This window comes from Penicillium pulvis (genome assembly GCF_028828015.1).
Source record: "Penicillium pulvis strain IBT 33274 chromosome Unknown contig_7_segment1_segment0, whole genome shotgun sequence".
In the NCBI taxonomy this organism is placed as follows: Eukaryota; Fungi; Ascomycota; class Eurotiomycetes; order Eurotiales; family Aspergillaceae; genus Penicillium; species Penicillium pulvis.
In genome coordinates, this window is record NW_026643079.1 from 2,144,190 (window position 1) to 2,161,112 (window position 16,923).

Consider the following 16,923-nt stretch of genomic DNA (forward strand, 5'->3'; position numbering starts at 1 on the left):
ATCAACAGCGTTCCCACACCTGTCCATCGATAGCAATCAGCCTATTAAAGAGCTGATTTCTCATTACCATCGCCGTCAGCTGGTATGATTGACGCGGCTCTTTGCCGACAATGAGCAGTCCATCAACGACTTCCTTGCCCCCCATAGCCCAGCCAACAACCAATTTGCCTTTCCAGCCCATTCCACCCTGCTTCTTCATCTCTCGAATATCGGTCACTGGAAGAGTGAACAGCACGGAGCCAGCCTTCCGGCTTTCCACTCGGGCATCGCTATGCTGGATGTCGGTTGTAAAGTACAGCACCGGAGGCTCTTTGCTGGAGTCAATAATGACAGCCCCACGCTTACCTTTGTATCTCGCCTCAAAGCCTATAGGTCCGGTGGGTAAACTTTCTTTACCCTTTGGGCGTAGCACTCCAAGTCGGTTTGCAGCATGCCTAGAGCCAACAATTGCGCGCACCCTATCGACACCTCTCTTGCTCTCCACCCCTGTGGCAGTAGTCCCACGAAAGAAGCCGATTATTCTGGATGACCAGCCATGTGAGGGTGTTGGGGAGGATGAAGCCTTGGGCTTCACCGGTACGAGCTTGGGCTCGGGCAAGGCAGCTTCGGTAATTTCTGCGTCCGTAGCACCAAGGGTAAGCTCCTCGTGGTGGATTGAGGCTGGTCGAGATGATGGTTTGCTCTTAGACGTTGGAGGTGGTGGCAATGGTGATGCGTTGGCCTCGCCGATTCGCAAGAGGGTAAGGGTTAATTGGGCATTGGTAGGGATTCCTTTGAGCAGTGAACTGTGGATATGATTAGCAAAAGACTAAAATGCGACACACCCTGGGCAGTCTTGATGCAGTACTTTTGTGGCAGTAAATATTTTTGCCATTGAGGGACATGTAAGTCCAAGAAATTTATGCCGCGCCAGATAATGGGATCTCCGAAAAAGACAACCCCAACAATAAAGCCACTGGCTTTCATGAATACGTAGCTCGATACAAATGCCGATGTGAGACACAATACTGCTATCACCGATCCCAGTCGTAGCCGAGGCATAGTTCTTGGAAATGGGGCTGTACCCGCTAAAGCACTGAGAAAGGCCGTCAACAATATTTCAACAATCATTGAGGCGTACAGAAACATACTTTCCAAATTTCTCATACGTATCCGTTATGTCGCTGATGACCTGCATAGACAGATTCGCAGCATCCAGGACAGACTGCTTCATGGGCTGTCGGGTTTTGTCATGCGAATCTGCAGGTATCCCTCCCTTTGCGGCGCTCCGTGCATCCGCGGAACTGGCAACGATATCCGTTGCATCCGGTACAGATTCTTCCAGGGGTGCACCTTCTGGGACAGCTTGATCATTTTTCCCAACAGCACTACCCACAGCAACAGTAGCGACATCTGACACTAAGTTGCTGGCTTCTTGCTCAGCAGCCTCGCCTTTGAAGTTTTCTGGTGCACCGGTCATGCTATCATGAGAGCCTAACACACCGGCCATGGGCTTCTGAACGCCACCGGTGCTCTTATCCACAAGAGCAAGAGGTGCCGGTGGAAACAAAATCGGCCGACAGGGTGGATAGACAATCAAGGCAAACAATGTCGTTAGTAGGGCTGGAACGAGCTGATCCAAAAGCCAAGCCACAGTATATACTGTACAGAAAATAGCTGTTCGTCGAGGCTCTTTCCAAGATCTTAGACGAGCAATTTGTTTGACTAAACCTGTCAAACCAATGAAAACCGTGGTGTAAAATCTTTCCAGTGTAGTTCTTAGTTTCTCCGGCGAGAATTCATCGTCGCCAGATCGAATCAAGTCAAGATTCTGTAGAGGAGCATTCGGCACCGCTTTCACGTTGTAAATTTGCTATAAAATGTCAGCTGTATCAACATGAGCATTTTCTGCCATCGATCACCTTATCAAATCGTCTGATAAGCATCCACAAATCCTCGTTCGATAGTCCACCAATAATTGGCGCCTCAAAGTGCTCAGAAGGCTGACTCCATCCGAGATTTGTAATTTCTGCGGTACTGCCCGCTAGCTGCGATAATCCCTTTTCGTCTTGTTCCACTTGCGATAAAACATGACTATCAGTCGGCCCTTCTATGGGTGGCTCTCCATTAGCGTTGCTGCTTTGCGGTTCATGGCTGAGGTCTGTGCCCGGTGGAGGAACTATTGCTGACATGGTGGATATCAGGGTGGTAGGTGGAAACAGAATCAGAAACGCAATGGTCAAGGCAAAGTAGAAAAAGAAGGAAATATCAGTATTTCAGGTCCCAGAAGAGATTTCAGATCCATGGGTTGTGTGGCTTAATCCCTTGTTCTTGGTTGTATTTGTTGCACTCCCCTCATCGACGTCATTATGAAGCATAAAAGTGGACATCAAGAGAGCAACATGTCAATACTGCTCGAATTGACACGAAATCGAAGGTATTTTCCTACCTTCCATATGCACTATCTGCCACCCTTTATTTTTCCATCTGCGCATCGACCAAGCTAGATCTGTATGCGCCAACACTACATCATTGTCATGGTCACATGACTTGCGCGTTCCCAAACTGGATTTTCCCGTCGCGTCTCTCGCTCAGCGCATTAACTCGAGCTCTCAGCCCGATGGCGGAGTGGCTACCATGAGTGAGGAGTGTGCAAATCCCCTATTATTGGGATGGATCAAAGAATGGTTGGACCAAGCCCGCGAGCGGAACAGCAAGGGCGTGACAGTGTGGGTATCACGCGTCTTTTTCGCGATTGCCGTGTTGCTGATGTCATTTTAGCTACAAAAAGGCATACGAGTCGATGAAAGCATGTCCACTGGAATTTCAGCACCCATCTGAGGCCCAGCAGCTCAACGGACTGGGTCCTAAGCTTTGCGATCGTCTAACGGACAAACTCAAAGCTCATTGTGAGGAAAATGGGCTTCCCATGCCCGAGCCTCCTGGCAAAGGTGAATGATTATCTTCAGAATTGAAAATGCCGAAAGGCTGATGGGGATCCTACTTAGCCAGCAAGCGAACATCTGACACGGGTGTTGCCGAACAACCCGCGAAAAAGCCCCGGAAAGCTAAGCCTTACGTTCCAGCTCTGCGGTCTGGTCCTTATGCCCTTTTGCTCGCATTGGCGACTATAGGGGAAAATGCATCCCAGGGAATGACCAAAGCCCAATTGATCGATACAGCTCAGCCGTATTGTGATAGCTCCTTCACGGCACCTACAGATCCGACCAAATTCTACACTGCTTGGAATTCCATGAAAACCCTCATACAGAAAGATTTGGTTTATGAACATGGTCGACCCCTCAGGAAATATGCGCTTTCTGAGGATGGCTGGGATGTTGCCAAGCGTATTCAAAAGACCCTACCTGGCTCGGCGAATTTGACAACCTCTGAGTCTCAACCCCAGACTGGTCTTGCATCAGCCGACCAGGATGACACGGAGGATTCACCACAATCCACACAACTGAACGCCCTGTTTCAGCGATCAGATGTTGATGGGCCTGTCGAGCCCATTCCGCTTCCCCAGGGCACTTTCACAGTTGAACTTGTGCTGGATACTCGCGAAGTCCGTACTAAAACAGACCGAGATTACATCGCGAACGAACTCATCAAACAAGGCATTACCCCCCAGGTGCGTGCCCTAGAGCTAGGCGATGCAATGTGGGTGGCCAAGTGCCATGATTCCGCTTTTCTCTCCCGCCATGGTGAGGAAGGCGAGGAAGTGATGTTGGACTGGATAGTTGAAAGAAAACGCTTGGATGATCTTATTGGGTCTATCAAAGACGGACGATTTCGAGAACAGAAATTTCGTCTCCGTCGCTCAGGCATCAAGAATGTCATCTACCTAATTGAGGAATTCTCTATCACCCACCCGGAGGCCGGGGGTGGTGCACAGAAATATCAGGAGATGGTTGCCTCGGCCATTGCCTCGACGCAGGTGGTCAACGGGTACTTTGTTAAAAAGACACGCAATTTGGATGACTCAATCCGCTATTTGGCGCGAATGACCCTGCTCCTCCGGAAGATGTATGGGGCCATGGAGTCGCCTGATCAAGAGTCCGACACCAATAATTTTGGAGCTTCTTCTTCGCCTTCAAAGATTTCGGTCATTCCTAGTCGTCAGATATCCTCCACGCAATCCTACGTGGCGCAGTTGGACAAATTTCGCGCTCAGGATTCTTCCCTCACATATGGGGTGACATTTTCTACCTTTTCAGCTTTAACTTCCAAGTCGGATGTTCTGTCTCTCCGAGATATCTTCTTGAAGATGCTTATGTGTACGCGTGGCGTGACTGGCGAAAAGGCCCTTGAGATCCAGCGGCATTGGCAAACCCCACGGGGTTTGGTTGAGGCCTACATGGCCCTAGACCCTAAAGATCGCGATGCAATGGTTTCAGATAGATTACAATCGTTAGTGGGGAGGAAAAAAATTGCCAAGGCCGTGAGTAAACGTATTGCCGAAATTTGGGGGCAGAGTGGATAGATGGTTCAATATTGAGATCGAATGACAAATGACACCTCGGTAGCGCTGACGCAGTACGTGGGGTTCATGCTAGTAACGACGTAGGTGCCGTGAATGACCTCATCTTACCCACCGGGATCTCCCGCTATACCGGAAGTAGCTAAAGCCGCCAAGGTTCTCGATTTCAGAGATGATGATTGGATGAAAATCTCTTTTATAAAAACAGGGTTTCTGGACCCAGTCCAGCCTACGCTGTAACATGAGTAATATAATAACTACAGACGCTGATCCCCACTTCTTCTTCAGATGATCTGATCAAGTTGTACCTGCTTTTCCGCGGTGAAATCAATCATGGCCGCAGTCACTGGCTCTGGCACACATTCACGTTACCGCCTAGCCCAAGAGCGGGAATTCTACAAGTACTGCCCCCGCATGTTGAGACCTTGCGCCGAGCTAACCACTCACCCAACAGATATATTCCCAGCGAAGATTCTGCCTCTCACTACGCTCCTTGGGATCATGACAGCAACAAGAAATTCGTCCCGCAGCCATCGAAGGATCCTGCGTTAACCTCCTACGCCCAACTATCTGCTATTCGACTGGGTACGGAGCGCGCCCTGATTTCCTTGTTCGATCGCACCCACCAGCATGTATTGGCAGAGGCAACTCCGACTGTGAGCATTGTCGGCGGTCACACAACAAACGATTCCGAGCGGTTAAAACTAGGATGCTGCGTGTTTCCAAAGGAACGGGGCCTTTGTTACTATGTCGAGACATCAAGATCGCAAGATAAAGAGAATGGACGGAAGGATTCCGCCCTGGTCTCTTTGGACGTCGCAAAAGATGAACGCTTCACTACAAACAAACTTCAACTACTAGGCCCATTGTCTGATGTGCGCTTTTTTGCGGCAGTGCCTATTTTGAGCCCACGAAACTTCAGGATTGGGGTTGTGTGTGTGATGGACAGCAAAGTAAGGTCTTCGGCTCCCGATAGCCATGCTCTCCAGTTTCTGAATGATATGGCTGCGACCGTGATGGACCACTTGGAAATGAAGGATATTAAACGCCGAAATCGCCGGGCTGAAAAAATGATCGTCGGTCTCGGTAGTTTTGTGGAAGGCCGGTCCACCCTTCGAGATTCGTGGCGGGAGGCCAATGCACAGCGCGATGACTCGAAACAATCAGGCCAGTCCAACGAGGAAAAATCGGGCAAGGAACAGGAAGATATGCAAAAATTGGCGAAAGAAACAGAAAAAACGAGCCACAAAAAACTCGTCGTTCTGGAGCCGCCGAACAAAACCGACGATACCGAGAAGCCAGATGTTGAGGACACACATGATACCCAGAGTGATTCCGCCCAGTCACACCAATCCTCAAACTCCGGCAACGTGACACCAAAGCAGAACGAGGGAGAAAATCAACAGCAGCAACCTGGAGTCCAGTTCACACAAAATGGCACTTCGGTGCGCAGCGTGCGTGCAGGTGAGAGTCTAAAAGACAAAACTCTGCCGAACAGCATTCGAAAAATTCTCTCGCGCGCTGCCAATCTTCTGAGGGAATCGATCGGGGCGGAGGGTGTGATGTTTTTGGATGCAAACAGTGAGCGTTTTGGAAGTCTTGTCAACCATAATAATCGCCGAGTCTCAGGACCTCCTCGCTTGAAGAATTCCACGTCCAGCTCGGATGAAAGCACAGATTCTGCGTTTTCAGATAGCCGAAGGTCATCTGATGCGGGCCAAGGTTCAGAATCAGACGAGCACTCGGGCGTTTCTGAATGCTTGGGATTTTCGAGCTCAGGCACATCCAACGATGAGGACCGAGTGGGCCATGAGATCATAGTCCCTGAGCCTCTGTTCACATCACTCATCCGGCGGTATCCTCGCGGGAAGATCTTCACATATAACGCCAGCGGTACCCTTTCAGACAGTGACGATCCAACTCAGAGTGTATCTGGGTCAGACCGTAGTGGCGTTTCCGGCAACTCTACAAATGTTCCATCTGGTAAAAGGAGGCGCAAGCCAGCTTTTCAGCGAGATGCCGACGATCTGATCACCATATTCCGCGGGGCCAGAAACATCCTTCTTTTGCCCATTTGGGACTCGGACAGAAAGAGATGGTTTGCAGGAGCTCTGGCTTGGACGAACGAACCGGACAGGATTTTCACTTTTGAGAATGAGCTCGTTTATATCTCTGCATTTACCAATAGCATCATGGCGGAAGTTCGCCGAGTCGACGTTGAAATCGCTGAGAAAGCCAAAACAAATCTCGTTAGTAGCATCACGCACGAGCTTCGAAATCCGTTACATGGAATCCTCGGAACGGCAGATATTCTAAGTGATACTGCCATGAATGCACTTCAGCATGGAATGGTTCACACAATCGAGTCGTGTGGCCGCACGCTACTGGATACAATCAACAACTTGTTGGATCTTACATTCATCGACCAATACAAACAGGGAGGCAATTCTCGCAAGGGAAGGAAGTCACGTACTATACCCTCCCGGGAGATGTCTTCGTATAGTCGAGTGTCGCTGGACTCCGTTTTGGAAGAAGTTACGGAGTGTGTGTTCGCTGGATACTGCTTCTATAACCATCCCCAGGCGCCCCCTCCAGCTCTAACAGAGTCGTCCTCCCGTTCGGCGGGACAAGCCAGCAAGGCTGACGCAGTTGGTCCTCGAGCGAGCCAAGTCACTGTCATTTTCGACATTGAACCGGATACAGAATGGGACTTCTACACGCATGCCGGCGCATGGAGACGTATTCTCATGAATATTTTTGGAAACGCGTTGAAATACACGACCTCGGGATACATTTATCTCGAGCTTAAATCAGGTCACAGTGGCACTGAATCCTCGCAGAAGTCATCAAGCAAGCACAGAAAAGACGAGTTTCAGGTGACCCTGACTGTGAAGGATACAGGAAAGGGCATTGGAGCAGAGTATCTGCAAAATGGCGTTTTCAGCCCTTTTTCACAGGAAGACCCACTCGCATCTGGCAGCGGACTTGGGTTGAGTATCGTTCATCAGGCCGTTGGATTCCTCGGTGGTTCGATCGAAATTGAATCTACCAAGGGTGCTGGCACTACATTATCGATACATACACCACTTATGAGGCCTCCAACTGGATCGGAGGCTTCTTCGTCCGCCTCACTGTTTCATTCATTGAGAAGGTACACAGAAGACAAGACAATCGGCTTCCTTGGATTTGGTCAAAATCTCCGTTCTCAGAGAGATACATACTTGTATTCATCATTGGAACGAATGTGCCATGAATGGTTTGGTCTAGAAGTGACCAAAGTCTCGCCATTGGAAGGCAAGCATAGCCCATTCAACTTCTATTTGGCGGTACAGACAGAACTGGACTGCGAGGACGTAGGTGGAAGAAATCTGTTCCACCTCTCTCAGCATCTTCACAAGGAGGGTGACTGGACGTCACCAGTTGTTGTCATTTGCCAGTCTCCCGAGGAAGCTCATAGTATGTTTGTGGCGTCCAGGAACCGAGGCGACACGACTTTCTTCGAGTTTGTGAGCCAGCCCTGTGGCCCTCGAAAGCTAGCTCGCGCACTGGATATGTGCATCAAACGACAGCGTGACAAAGAGACCGGTCGACGGGGCAGTAATGAGCCTACTCGCTGGGTGGAAATGCCTGAGTCTTCTCACCTGCCTGTGGATCTTGGGCCCAGCGATCCCCCAGATGACAGAATGAAAATCAGTAAGCGGCCAACAGCGGACACCATAGGCAGGGACAGGGGAAAGGAGGGTCAAAATTCTCGCCGCTCATCAGTGGAAGAATCACAGCAACCTGTACAGACAGGGGTTCCCGCTCAGCCAACACCACCGTCAAACTCTGGTGAAGGCAAAACTCAGCCTCACAAGCCAGCTGTCTTGCTTGTTGATGATAATGATCTCAACCTTCAACTACTTTGTGCATACGCCCAGAAGGACGGTTATGAATACATGACAGCCCAGAATGGCCGCGAAGCAGTGGAAACTTACAGGGATCATCCTGGCAAGTTCCAGGCAATAATCATCGGTATGTTCTAAATCCATTTTAGCTTTGCCTTTATACTAACGTGATTCCAGATATTTCAATGCCAATCATGGATGGCTTCGAAGCATCACGACAAATCCGACGTTTGGAGAAAGAGCACCGCAATCGACTCTCAGAAACAGAACAAAACGCAACGCCACGGATAATCATTGCTGCTCTGACTGGGCTTGACAGTGCAGCGGCCCAGAAAGAGGCATTGGGTTCCGGTATCGATTCATTCCTCATCAAGCCCATCAAGCGATCTGAAGTACAGGCTATATTGCGACGTCAATGATTGCGACATGCGACAAATGTTTTTCACGATCACATAAACGAAAATGTACACTTAGATATACGAGGTCCAGTACCTACCCAAGCAACCTTTTCTCAGTGCGCTTCTTCCTATTTTGGCTTTCTTTATATTTGGTTACCCATAGATGTTGAGTTATTACCCTTCTGGTTTTCAAGTTTTAGTTATTGATACCTATACATTGTGTTATTAAAGCGACCTCGAATTGAAATTCAAACCTTAAAACATATAGGAAATCGATGATGATTAAGTACTATAAAAACGTCTGAAATTGGGTATCGTGATATGCCTCACTTCTTCAAGCCAAGCACCTTCTTAACACTGTCCATACCAACCCTCAAAGCCAAACTACTAGAGACAACCGAGATACTGCTCAACGCCATCGCCAACGCAGCCCACACCGGACTGAGTCTCCAATGATCATTAACAGTAACCAGCTCACCACCAACAGTCTTCTGATGATGCCCACTGACAATAGGATAGAAAACACCAGCAGCCACAGGGATAAGACAAACATTATAAACAAGCGCCCAACAAAAGTTCAATCGCACACGCATAAACACCCGCCGACTAAGAAGGACAAGCTGAAGTATCGTACTCAGATCCGAATTGAGCAGAATGAAACTAGCGGAGTTGATCGCAACATCTGACCCAGACGCCATAGCGATACTCACATCTGCAGCGGCGAGTGCAGGGGAATCATTCACACCGTCGCCGACGAACGCAACAATGGGTCGTGTGCTGGACTGGTCATGCGGGCCCTTTACCGAGCCATCTTGAACGCGAGAGACGAAAGTAGCTTTCTCTGCTGGGAGGACGTTGGCCATGACGTTTGACCGCGAGATACCTAGCATGTCTGCGACCGCGTGCGCGGTTGTCTGGTTATCGCCTGTGCACATGAAGACTTCGACGTGGCGCTTTTGGAGCTCGGAGATCACGCCCACCGCTTCGGGTCTGATAGTATCTGAGGTTGCAAACACGACCGCGGGGATGAAGGGTGATTGCGAGTCTTGTGGGTTGACAGCGCGCAGGGAGAGGATAGCGGTTGATTTGCCGGCTGTTTGGAATCGGGATAGCAGATTTGAGACGAAGTAGGAGTCTGATCCGTCTGGCAGGATGCTATTTAGGAGGCGCTCGTTGCCGATGGCAGCTTCGTATTTCTGTTCTGCTCCATCAGCAGAGACGGTGAAGGTTCCCTTCATTCCTTGACCGCTTATTTCGTGGATGTCGGAGGTGAGAACGTTGACGCTGGGCTTTGATTCACAGAAAGCTGAGATTGCTTGCGCGATAGGGTGGTTGCTGCTCTCCTCCATCTTGCGGGCGAGAGCCCATGCGACCTTTTGAAGGTCCTCATCGCTGACCAATACTTCATGGTCTGAGACTTTGAGGCTTCCTCCTTCGGTCAATGTACCAGTCTTGTCGAAGATAATGGCATTGAGCCGACTGGCTTCTTGGAACGCTTCGCCACCACCCTTAACTAAAATACCATGTTTTGCTGCAAGACCACCACCGACGAACAAGGCTGTAGGGGCGGCAAGGGCCAATCCACAGGGACAAGCGACCACAAAGACTGCGATGGCAAATTCCAGACTCCAGAATGTCCATCCTCCCTGTGCGACATCTAGATAATCGCCAGGCAATGCGCCCGAGTGGCCTAGAGCAAGCCAGATGATGAATGTGAGGATAGCAATCAAAGTAATTGCAGGCACGAAGTGGGATGTGATCAGATCGGCCACTCTCTCAAGTGGAGCACGCTTACTCTGACCTTCACGCACAACTGCGATGATTTGATCGAGCATAGACGACCCGCCGAGTTCAGTGACTTCTATGTGTACAGGTTGGCCGACATTTACAGAGCCCGTGTAGACTTGGTCACCAGCAGCCTTCTTGACAGGGCGCGACTCTCCAGTCAAGGAGCTCTCGTCAAACTGATAGGCTCCTTCGCCAACCACTATTCCATCAGCCGGAGGAGAAGCACCGTGCGGAATGCGAACAATGTCGCCCACCTCCAGAAGGTCAACCGCAACGCGAGTCATGCGATCGGAGTCTGACTCCGAGTCCGCGCTGTTTTGGACCAATAGCGCCTCGGAGGGACGAAGATTTCCCAAGGATGAGACTGCATCTCCAGTTTTAGCTTTGCTGTATGCCTCCAAGAATCGGCCGGCAAGAATGAAAAGAGTTAAGAAGACAACCGAGTCGAAGTATGTCGTGCTGACCGCACTTGCTTTCGTTCCTGCTACAGCATCAACAATGAGTACTGCCAGCGAGGAGAAGTAGGCGACTGCAGTTCCTGCGGAGATCAGGAGATTCATGCTACCAAAGCGGTAGAACCTCCGCAAAATCGGTACTCGACTTCCAGGGCGCCAGAGTGCGTGGATTTCTTTCATCGCTCGAACATGGAATACATCAGTACCGTAGACCATAACGGGCGTTGCCATGATGAAGAGCGCCCATTCGGTGCGCGTCACACTTCCAGACCAGATTTTCTGTTCAAGGTACTGTCGGGTTGGATTGTGCGAGGACACGAGGGACATGAAGACAATGCCGATAAGGAATGTCGGAATGGCCACGGCGAAGACAAACAGTAGACGGAACAAGAGCTTGCTTCGTTCATGCAGTTGCATGGCGCGAGAGCGCTCTTCGATACTAGGCGGGTGATGAATGCTTGCGTTGAAAGAGCTGTGGGCTTCATTTATTGCCGTGAGAATCGTTCGGATCGTCAAAACGGGTGGTTCGGGGGTGTATGTCAATTTAAGTATAGGGTTCTTCTCCAAAGGTACCTCTTCCACGGTGACATTTAGGAGAGACTCCAAAGAGGCGAGGATTTTCTCTGGACAATGATGGCAGAACATTCCATCAACATGGATGGAGATTGTTCTTGCCTGAATAGTTGCCTTTTTATTCTCGAGAGACTGGACACTGTTGACAACGGCATCATACCCAAGATCCTCAATCTTCTCCACAATATTGTCTAGGTTCTCTCGACCTTCAAATTCCACTCTGCCGCTATGGGACAATAGGTTCACAGAGACATTTTTGACAAATGGAAGTTCTTCTAAACCTCGCGTGACAGATCCAACGCAGGATCCACAAGTCATGCCAGTGATTGCAATCTCAGTGACAAAACCTGTCGTGGTCGGTTCGGGTTTGGAGAGGGTAGGTTTGGAGAGGGTAGACAGGGCATTCACTTCATCAAGAAAAGCTTCAAATCCAATATCTTCAATTTGTTCGGTGATATTTGTAACATTTTCTCGAGGTCCAATAAATATCACGGTCGAACTATTTGTAAGGAGATTGACGGTGACTTCCTTGACACACTCGAGTTCTTCAACTGCAGCGGTAACACTATTGACACATGATGCACAGCTCATGCCTCCAATGCTGATTCGCGCAAGGAAATCGTCACTTGATCCTGACGGAGGCTGTTCCGGGACCTCAGGTATTTGAGGAGGAATCTGTGGAGAATTATGCCCTGCTAGAGTGGAAGTAGAAGCAGGTATTGGGCTACACGATGGTGATGGTTGGAAAGCATTCTTAGTCCGTCCTTGACCGGCCTCAAGATCGGTGTCCCAAGCTTCATCCGATGTGATTTTCTCATGTGGAATGCCAGTCTCTGTCAAGGTAGAATGACGGGAGAGGCCATCGATATCCTCTTTCTTGCATGCATCGCAGTTGGCAATATGACGTTTCTCTCGGCTTGTGTGCAACTTTTCTTTGATATTGGAGGACAGACTGGAATATGATGTCCGGGGCGTAGTGAACAACATCGACCCGCGAGTGTTCCAAGTTGTGGTATCCAGCTCGGAGATGGCTGTCCCCATGGCATCATATGTTGTAACATGGTGTACTTCGAAAGCGGCATGGATTAAAGTAGCGACAAGATCTGCAGGCCGTACAATAATCCCATGGGTGACTCGCACCTCATGGGTGAGGATGGATACGTCGATGTCTTTGACGGTTGGGATTTCAGAAAGGATCTCGGTTACATAGGCCACGCATGAAGCACAATGGACATTGCCCACCCAGAAGACACTGCGCCTTGTGTCGATATCTGGATCTTGCGACTGCATCTTGGGCGTATGTGGTTGGCTTTTTGACGATCGACAAGGCTGGTAGGTGTAGATATTTATGTATATCGAAGATCCCCTTCCTAAAAGTTGTAGTCATCTGAAAGGGACGAGTGACTTCAATCAAGCCTTGCTGAACATGGGGAATCGATTGTTTTAAAAGCTCGTTCGGCCTACCGCGCGGGTAGTGGGTCGGTTTGATAGTATCAACGAATCGCCACCAGATATCTGCGACCACGAGACAGTAAATGTGTCATAAGAAATTGGATCAAGATGAATGACCAATCGCTTTGTTCGATTGCTGATGAGGAAAGAAAAAGAAACCTCTATGAAATCAGATGGGTGGCGGGCGAAAAGGCGCGATGCGGCATTTGTGCGTAGTTTGAGCGTGGATCGCGCACAAATGCCGCAGCTACATTCCAATCAACGAGGGTCATGACCTTCGTGCAGTATGCAACTAGTAGCGAGATGAGATGACTATTAGGAATGTAGCCACCTATCTTAAGGTTTAAAACTCAGCTACCGGACCATGTGTTCGTGTATATGCCCAGTCTTGGCCTCAAGTATATGTACAGGTGTCGCATGTAGTGGAGAAAGCATCATCATCGCAGTTGCCTGACTAACCAGGCACCAAGCCAATATTGCCTCTTTCGGACTAATGGGGACCGGAACGTTCTCAGTCACGTGGACAGTGACTCCTTCACCTCCATAACTCCCAAGTGGAAGGGAAATAGATTTTGACCTTTTCAAAGGCTGGGACTAAATCAAATAATTCTTTCTTTCTTTTGCCCCATATCCAGCTTTTTCTCTTCATAGTATTGCTTAGTTTCCTCCTGTTTTGAACCCCTTTTTTACAACATAGTCGGCGAGGCTCGAACACTCCACCAAATTGAATGAGGGGGGATTCCCTTTCATGTGACCCCACCACTGAGCCAACCGTGCAGCCAAAGCAAAAAAAAACTTCTCACTGCGCGCTCGCCCCACCATCGCGGCTCATCAACGCGACTCACTTTCCAGCATGTCCGCGCCAAAGCCCGCTCGTATCGGGCCTCCCCGGCCTAAGGCCCCAATTGGCCGCTTGGCCAGCATTAAGCCAGGTGCAAACTCGATTAATCGTGGCCAGTCAATTGGACGTAGCCATCCTCCACGACCGAAAACACATCCAAAAACAACGAACTGTCCAAATCCAGGTTGTCCTGCTCCACATATTGTCGAAGAAGATGGACAGAAGCTCTGTACCGGATGTGGTACCGTCATTGCCGAAACGAACATCGTGTCAGAAGTGACTTTCGGTGAATCTTCCTCTGGTGCCGCTGTCGTTCAAGGTACTTTCGTCGGAGAAGGTCAAAGTCATACCCGAAGCTTTGGTCCCGGCTTCCAACGAGGCGGTGGCATGGAAAGTCGAGAGTTGACAGAAGCAAACGGTTAGTGATATATCTCGTTTCGTTGGTTTTTAAAGACTAATATCAGCCAGGTAATACATACATCTCTCAGCTTGCGCGACCTTTGATCATCCCTGAAAGTGCTACCAAGGCTGCTGGTCAAGTTTTCAAGCTTGCTGTCGGACTTAATTTCATTCAAGGTCGTCGGACCAAGACCGTGGCAGCAGTTTGCCTTTACATCGCCTGTCGCCGGACGACTGGTAATACAGTCATGCTGATTGATTTTGCAGATATTTTGATGGTAAGTTGCACCAAAGCTATGAAAGAAACCGTCGACTGACCTTACCTAGATTAATGTTTTTAAACTTGGTCGAACCTATAAAGCTCTCCTTGATGAGCTTCGACTAGGTGGCAACGTCTTCATGGTCAACGCAATTGACCCAGAAAGCTTGATCTATCGATTCGCCAAGCAAATGGACTTCGGTCCGGCTAACATGCGGGTTGCTGGTGAGGCTTGCCGTATTGTCCAACGGATGAGCCGCGACTGGTTGGCTACGGGTCGACGGCCAGCTGGTGTCTGTGCCGCAGCTCTGATCCTGGCAGCACGCATGAACAATTTCCGGCGAACAACCCGTGAACTCGTTTACACCGTCAAAGTGACCGAGATCACCATCAATCAACGCCTGAACGAATTCAGTCAGACAGAGAGCGGTGACCTCACTGTAGAACAATTCCGTTCCGTGCAACTTGAGAACGCGCATGATCCTCCAGCCTTCACTCGAGCGAGGGAGGGGCACAAATCCAGTCGCTCTATGAAGAAGTTAACAGGAGCAGCAACCGAAAGCAATGACGATATGGCAAGTGAGGCTGGCTCGGTACAGCCTAGGCGCATTGATGCAGATGGTTTTGCAATTCCAGACCTCCCGATTGATCCAGCTTTGACGGATTCCACTTCTCGGCGAGCATCTATTGGCAAGGCAGCGGACCGAATTCCTGAGGACAGCAAGTCAGAAATGGCCAAGGACCCACTTCGACCGTCTATTCTCGCCAATCCCACACCGGAAGAACTTGCATCTGAAGATGCATTAGAGGCCGAGATTCAAAAGATGGTCCAAACGGGGTCGGACATGGTCAAAGTTATTGCAGAGCAAAAGAGCGCTGTTTCTGACAGCGTTGACATTGAGGATCACGAATTTGATGACGACCCGGAAGTCAGACACTGCCTGCTCACCCCAGCCGAAATCGACATTAAAGAGCGCATCTGGGTCACCGAAAACAAAGATTACCTTCGCACGCAACAAGAAAAGCAACTCAAACGCGCACTTGCCGAGGCCACCGGTGGTGGAACAACTCGCAAGCCTCGCAAACGCCGAAAGACCCGTATGGGTGATGTCACCTATCTTGAGGGTGAAGACGGTGAGCATGGCTCTCGTGCATCAACCCCGGCTGAGGCCACACGACGGATGTTGGAAGTGCGCGGGTACAGTAAAAAGATCAATTACTCCCTGCTTGACAACCTTTACAGTGGTGAGAAGGAAAGCGATGCTGCGGAAACCAAGCAGGAAACTCTTAGCCGAAGCCGCAGTCGCAGTCGCAGTATGAGCGTCGCATCCCGCCAAAGCCTTCCTCCTGCAGCCACACCTGGTCGGCGCCGCAGAAAGGCCGCTACCCCTGCTCCAGTATCGCCTCCTAAGCGTGCTGCTGTGTCTGCCCCAAAGCCTGTTCCCGTATCGGCCCCTAAATCTGCTCCTACGTCCGCCCCTGAATCCGTTCCTCATCCGACTCCTCCTCCTACAGCTCCGGAGGCTACAAAGAAAGACCTTGGTCCTGAGGATGAGCCTGCAAGCGACCTAAAGGATCCCGATGAATTGGATGAGAACGACGATGATTATTATGCAGATGATCATATTGACGAAGCCTTCGCAGGAACGTACGGCGACGATTACTACGACGTGAGCGACTCGGATTAGATAAGAGTCATCATATAAAAAACTAAAAGGGTGTATTATTATTAGCGGTTGAAACCCATTTTCTACATATGTGTGCATCGATAACCTTAGCATTCTACGTAAATGATCCACCAAGTAATGAGTACTGCTGCCTATTAAAATTAACAAACAACCTAGAGGTCCCAGTTTTTCATCCAAAAATCTCACTAAATCCCATGCGTGTTTATTGGTATGGGGGTTTCTGGGTTTATTGTGACTTGTGGATCTGTTACGGGTACTTAGCAATAAAGTCCCTTCCAAGTACTTTTTGCAATAGGTCGAGCAGCATTTCAATACTTGAAGCTGCAAAAGCACGCCCTATGTTTTTATTGGGACGCCTTATCACCATTAGTATGCCATGGTGACTGCATTCCAAGGTTTCAGAACCTTATAGGGCGCGCGGTCTTACGAATGCCCCAACCCTTGGAAGTACCCACTAAGACCTCCGAGTCAGCCGGAAGCCAACTTCATCACCCGGGCAATCTACAAAATATCTGAGATCGAAGTGAATATATGACATATCTTATTTTTTCATTTGAAGTCATAAATATGATGATAGATGATAGTCCAAGTCACATACATGCAGATACAAGAAAGAGAAAACCACGATTACGACGCCGAAAAATCAAGACCCCACCGGTTATATCCATAGTGAAACGCCATACCCACACACCCTCCAGGGGCGTGAAATGGACCGGGCTGCGCG

The 16,923-nt window shown here is 49.6% G+C and overlaps 5 protein-coding genes across 5 annotated transcripts; 3 read left to right on the forward strand and 2 right to left on the reverse strand.

The window, feature by feature from the left end:
• Position 1: 1 nt before the first annotated feature.
• On the reverse strand, positions 2 to 2,171 carry N7503_008768 (DUF3292 domain-containing protein; the record flags this gene model as incomplete). Its single annotated transcript, XM_057068315.1, has 4 exons — positions 2 to 785; positions 848 to 1,075; positions 1,131 to 1,852; positions 1,902 to 2,171. The coding sequence occupies 4 exons, from the start codon at positions 2,169 to 2,171 to the stop codon at positions 2 to 4; spliced, it is 2,004 nt and encodes a 667-aa protein (XP_056919170.1).
• Positions 2,172 to 2,601: 430 nt separating this feature from the next.
• N7503_008769 (crossover junction endonuclease MUS81) lies at positions 2,602 to 4,462 on the forward strand (the record flags this gene model as incomplete). Its single annotated transcript, XM_057068316.1, has 3 exons — positions 2,602 to 2,708; positions 2,761 to 2,930; positions 2,988 to 4,462. Exons 1-3 carry the CDS (start codon positions 2,617 to 2,619, stop codon positions 4,460 to 4,462), a joined length of 1,737 nt encoding a protein of 578 aa, XP_056919171.1. The 5' UTR covers positions 2,602 to 2,616.
• A 330-nt stretch (positions 4,463 to 4,792) lies between these two features.
• Positions 4,793 to 8,765, forward strand: N7503_008770 (hybrid sensor histidine kinase/response regulator; the record flags this gene model as incomplete). Its single annotated transcript, XM_057068317.1, has 3 exons — positions 4,793 to 4,860; positions 4,926 to 8,473; positions 8,524 to 8,765. 3 exons carry the CDS (start codon positions 4,793 to 4,795, stop codon positions 8,763 to 8,765), a joined length of 3,858 nt encoding a protein of 1,285 aa, XP_056919172.1.
• Positions 8,766 to 9,070: 305 nt separating this feature from the next.
• On the reverse strand, positions 9,071 to 12,850 carry N7503_008771 (putative copper resistance-associated P-type ATPase; the record flags this gene model as incomplete). The annotated part of the gene is made up of 1 exon (XM_057068318.1): positions 9,071 to 12,850. One exon carries the CDS (start codon positions 12,848 to 12,850, stop codon positions 9,071 to 9,073), a length of 3,780 nt encoding a protein of 1,259 aa, XP_056919173.1.
• Positions 12,851 to 13,865: 1,015 nt separating this feature from the next.
• N7503_008772 (transcription factor TFIIIB subunit BRF1) lies at positions 13,866 to 16,199 on the forward strand (the record flags this gene model as incomplete). The annotated part of the gene is made up of 3 exons (XM_057068319.1): positions 13,866 to 14,271; positions 14,322 to 14,530; positions 14,580 to 16,199. The coding sequence occupies 3 exons, from the start codon at positions 13,866 to 13,868 to the stop codon at positions 16,197 to 16,199; spliced, it is 2,235 nt and encodes a 744-aa protein (XP_056919174.1).
• Between the last annotated feature and the right edge of the window lie 724 nt (positions 16,200 to 16,923).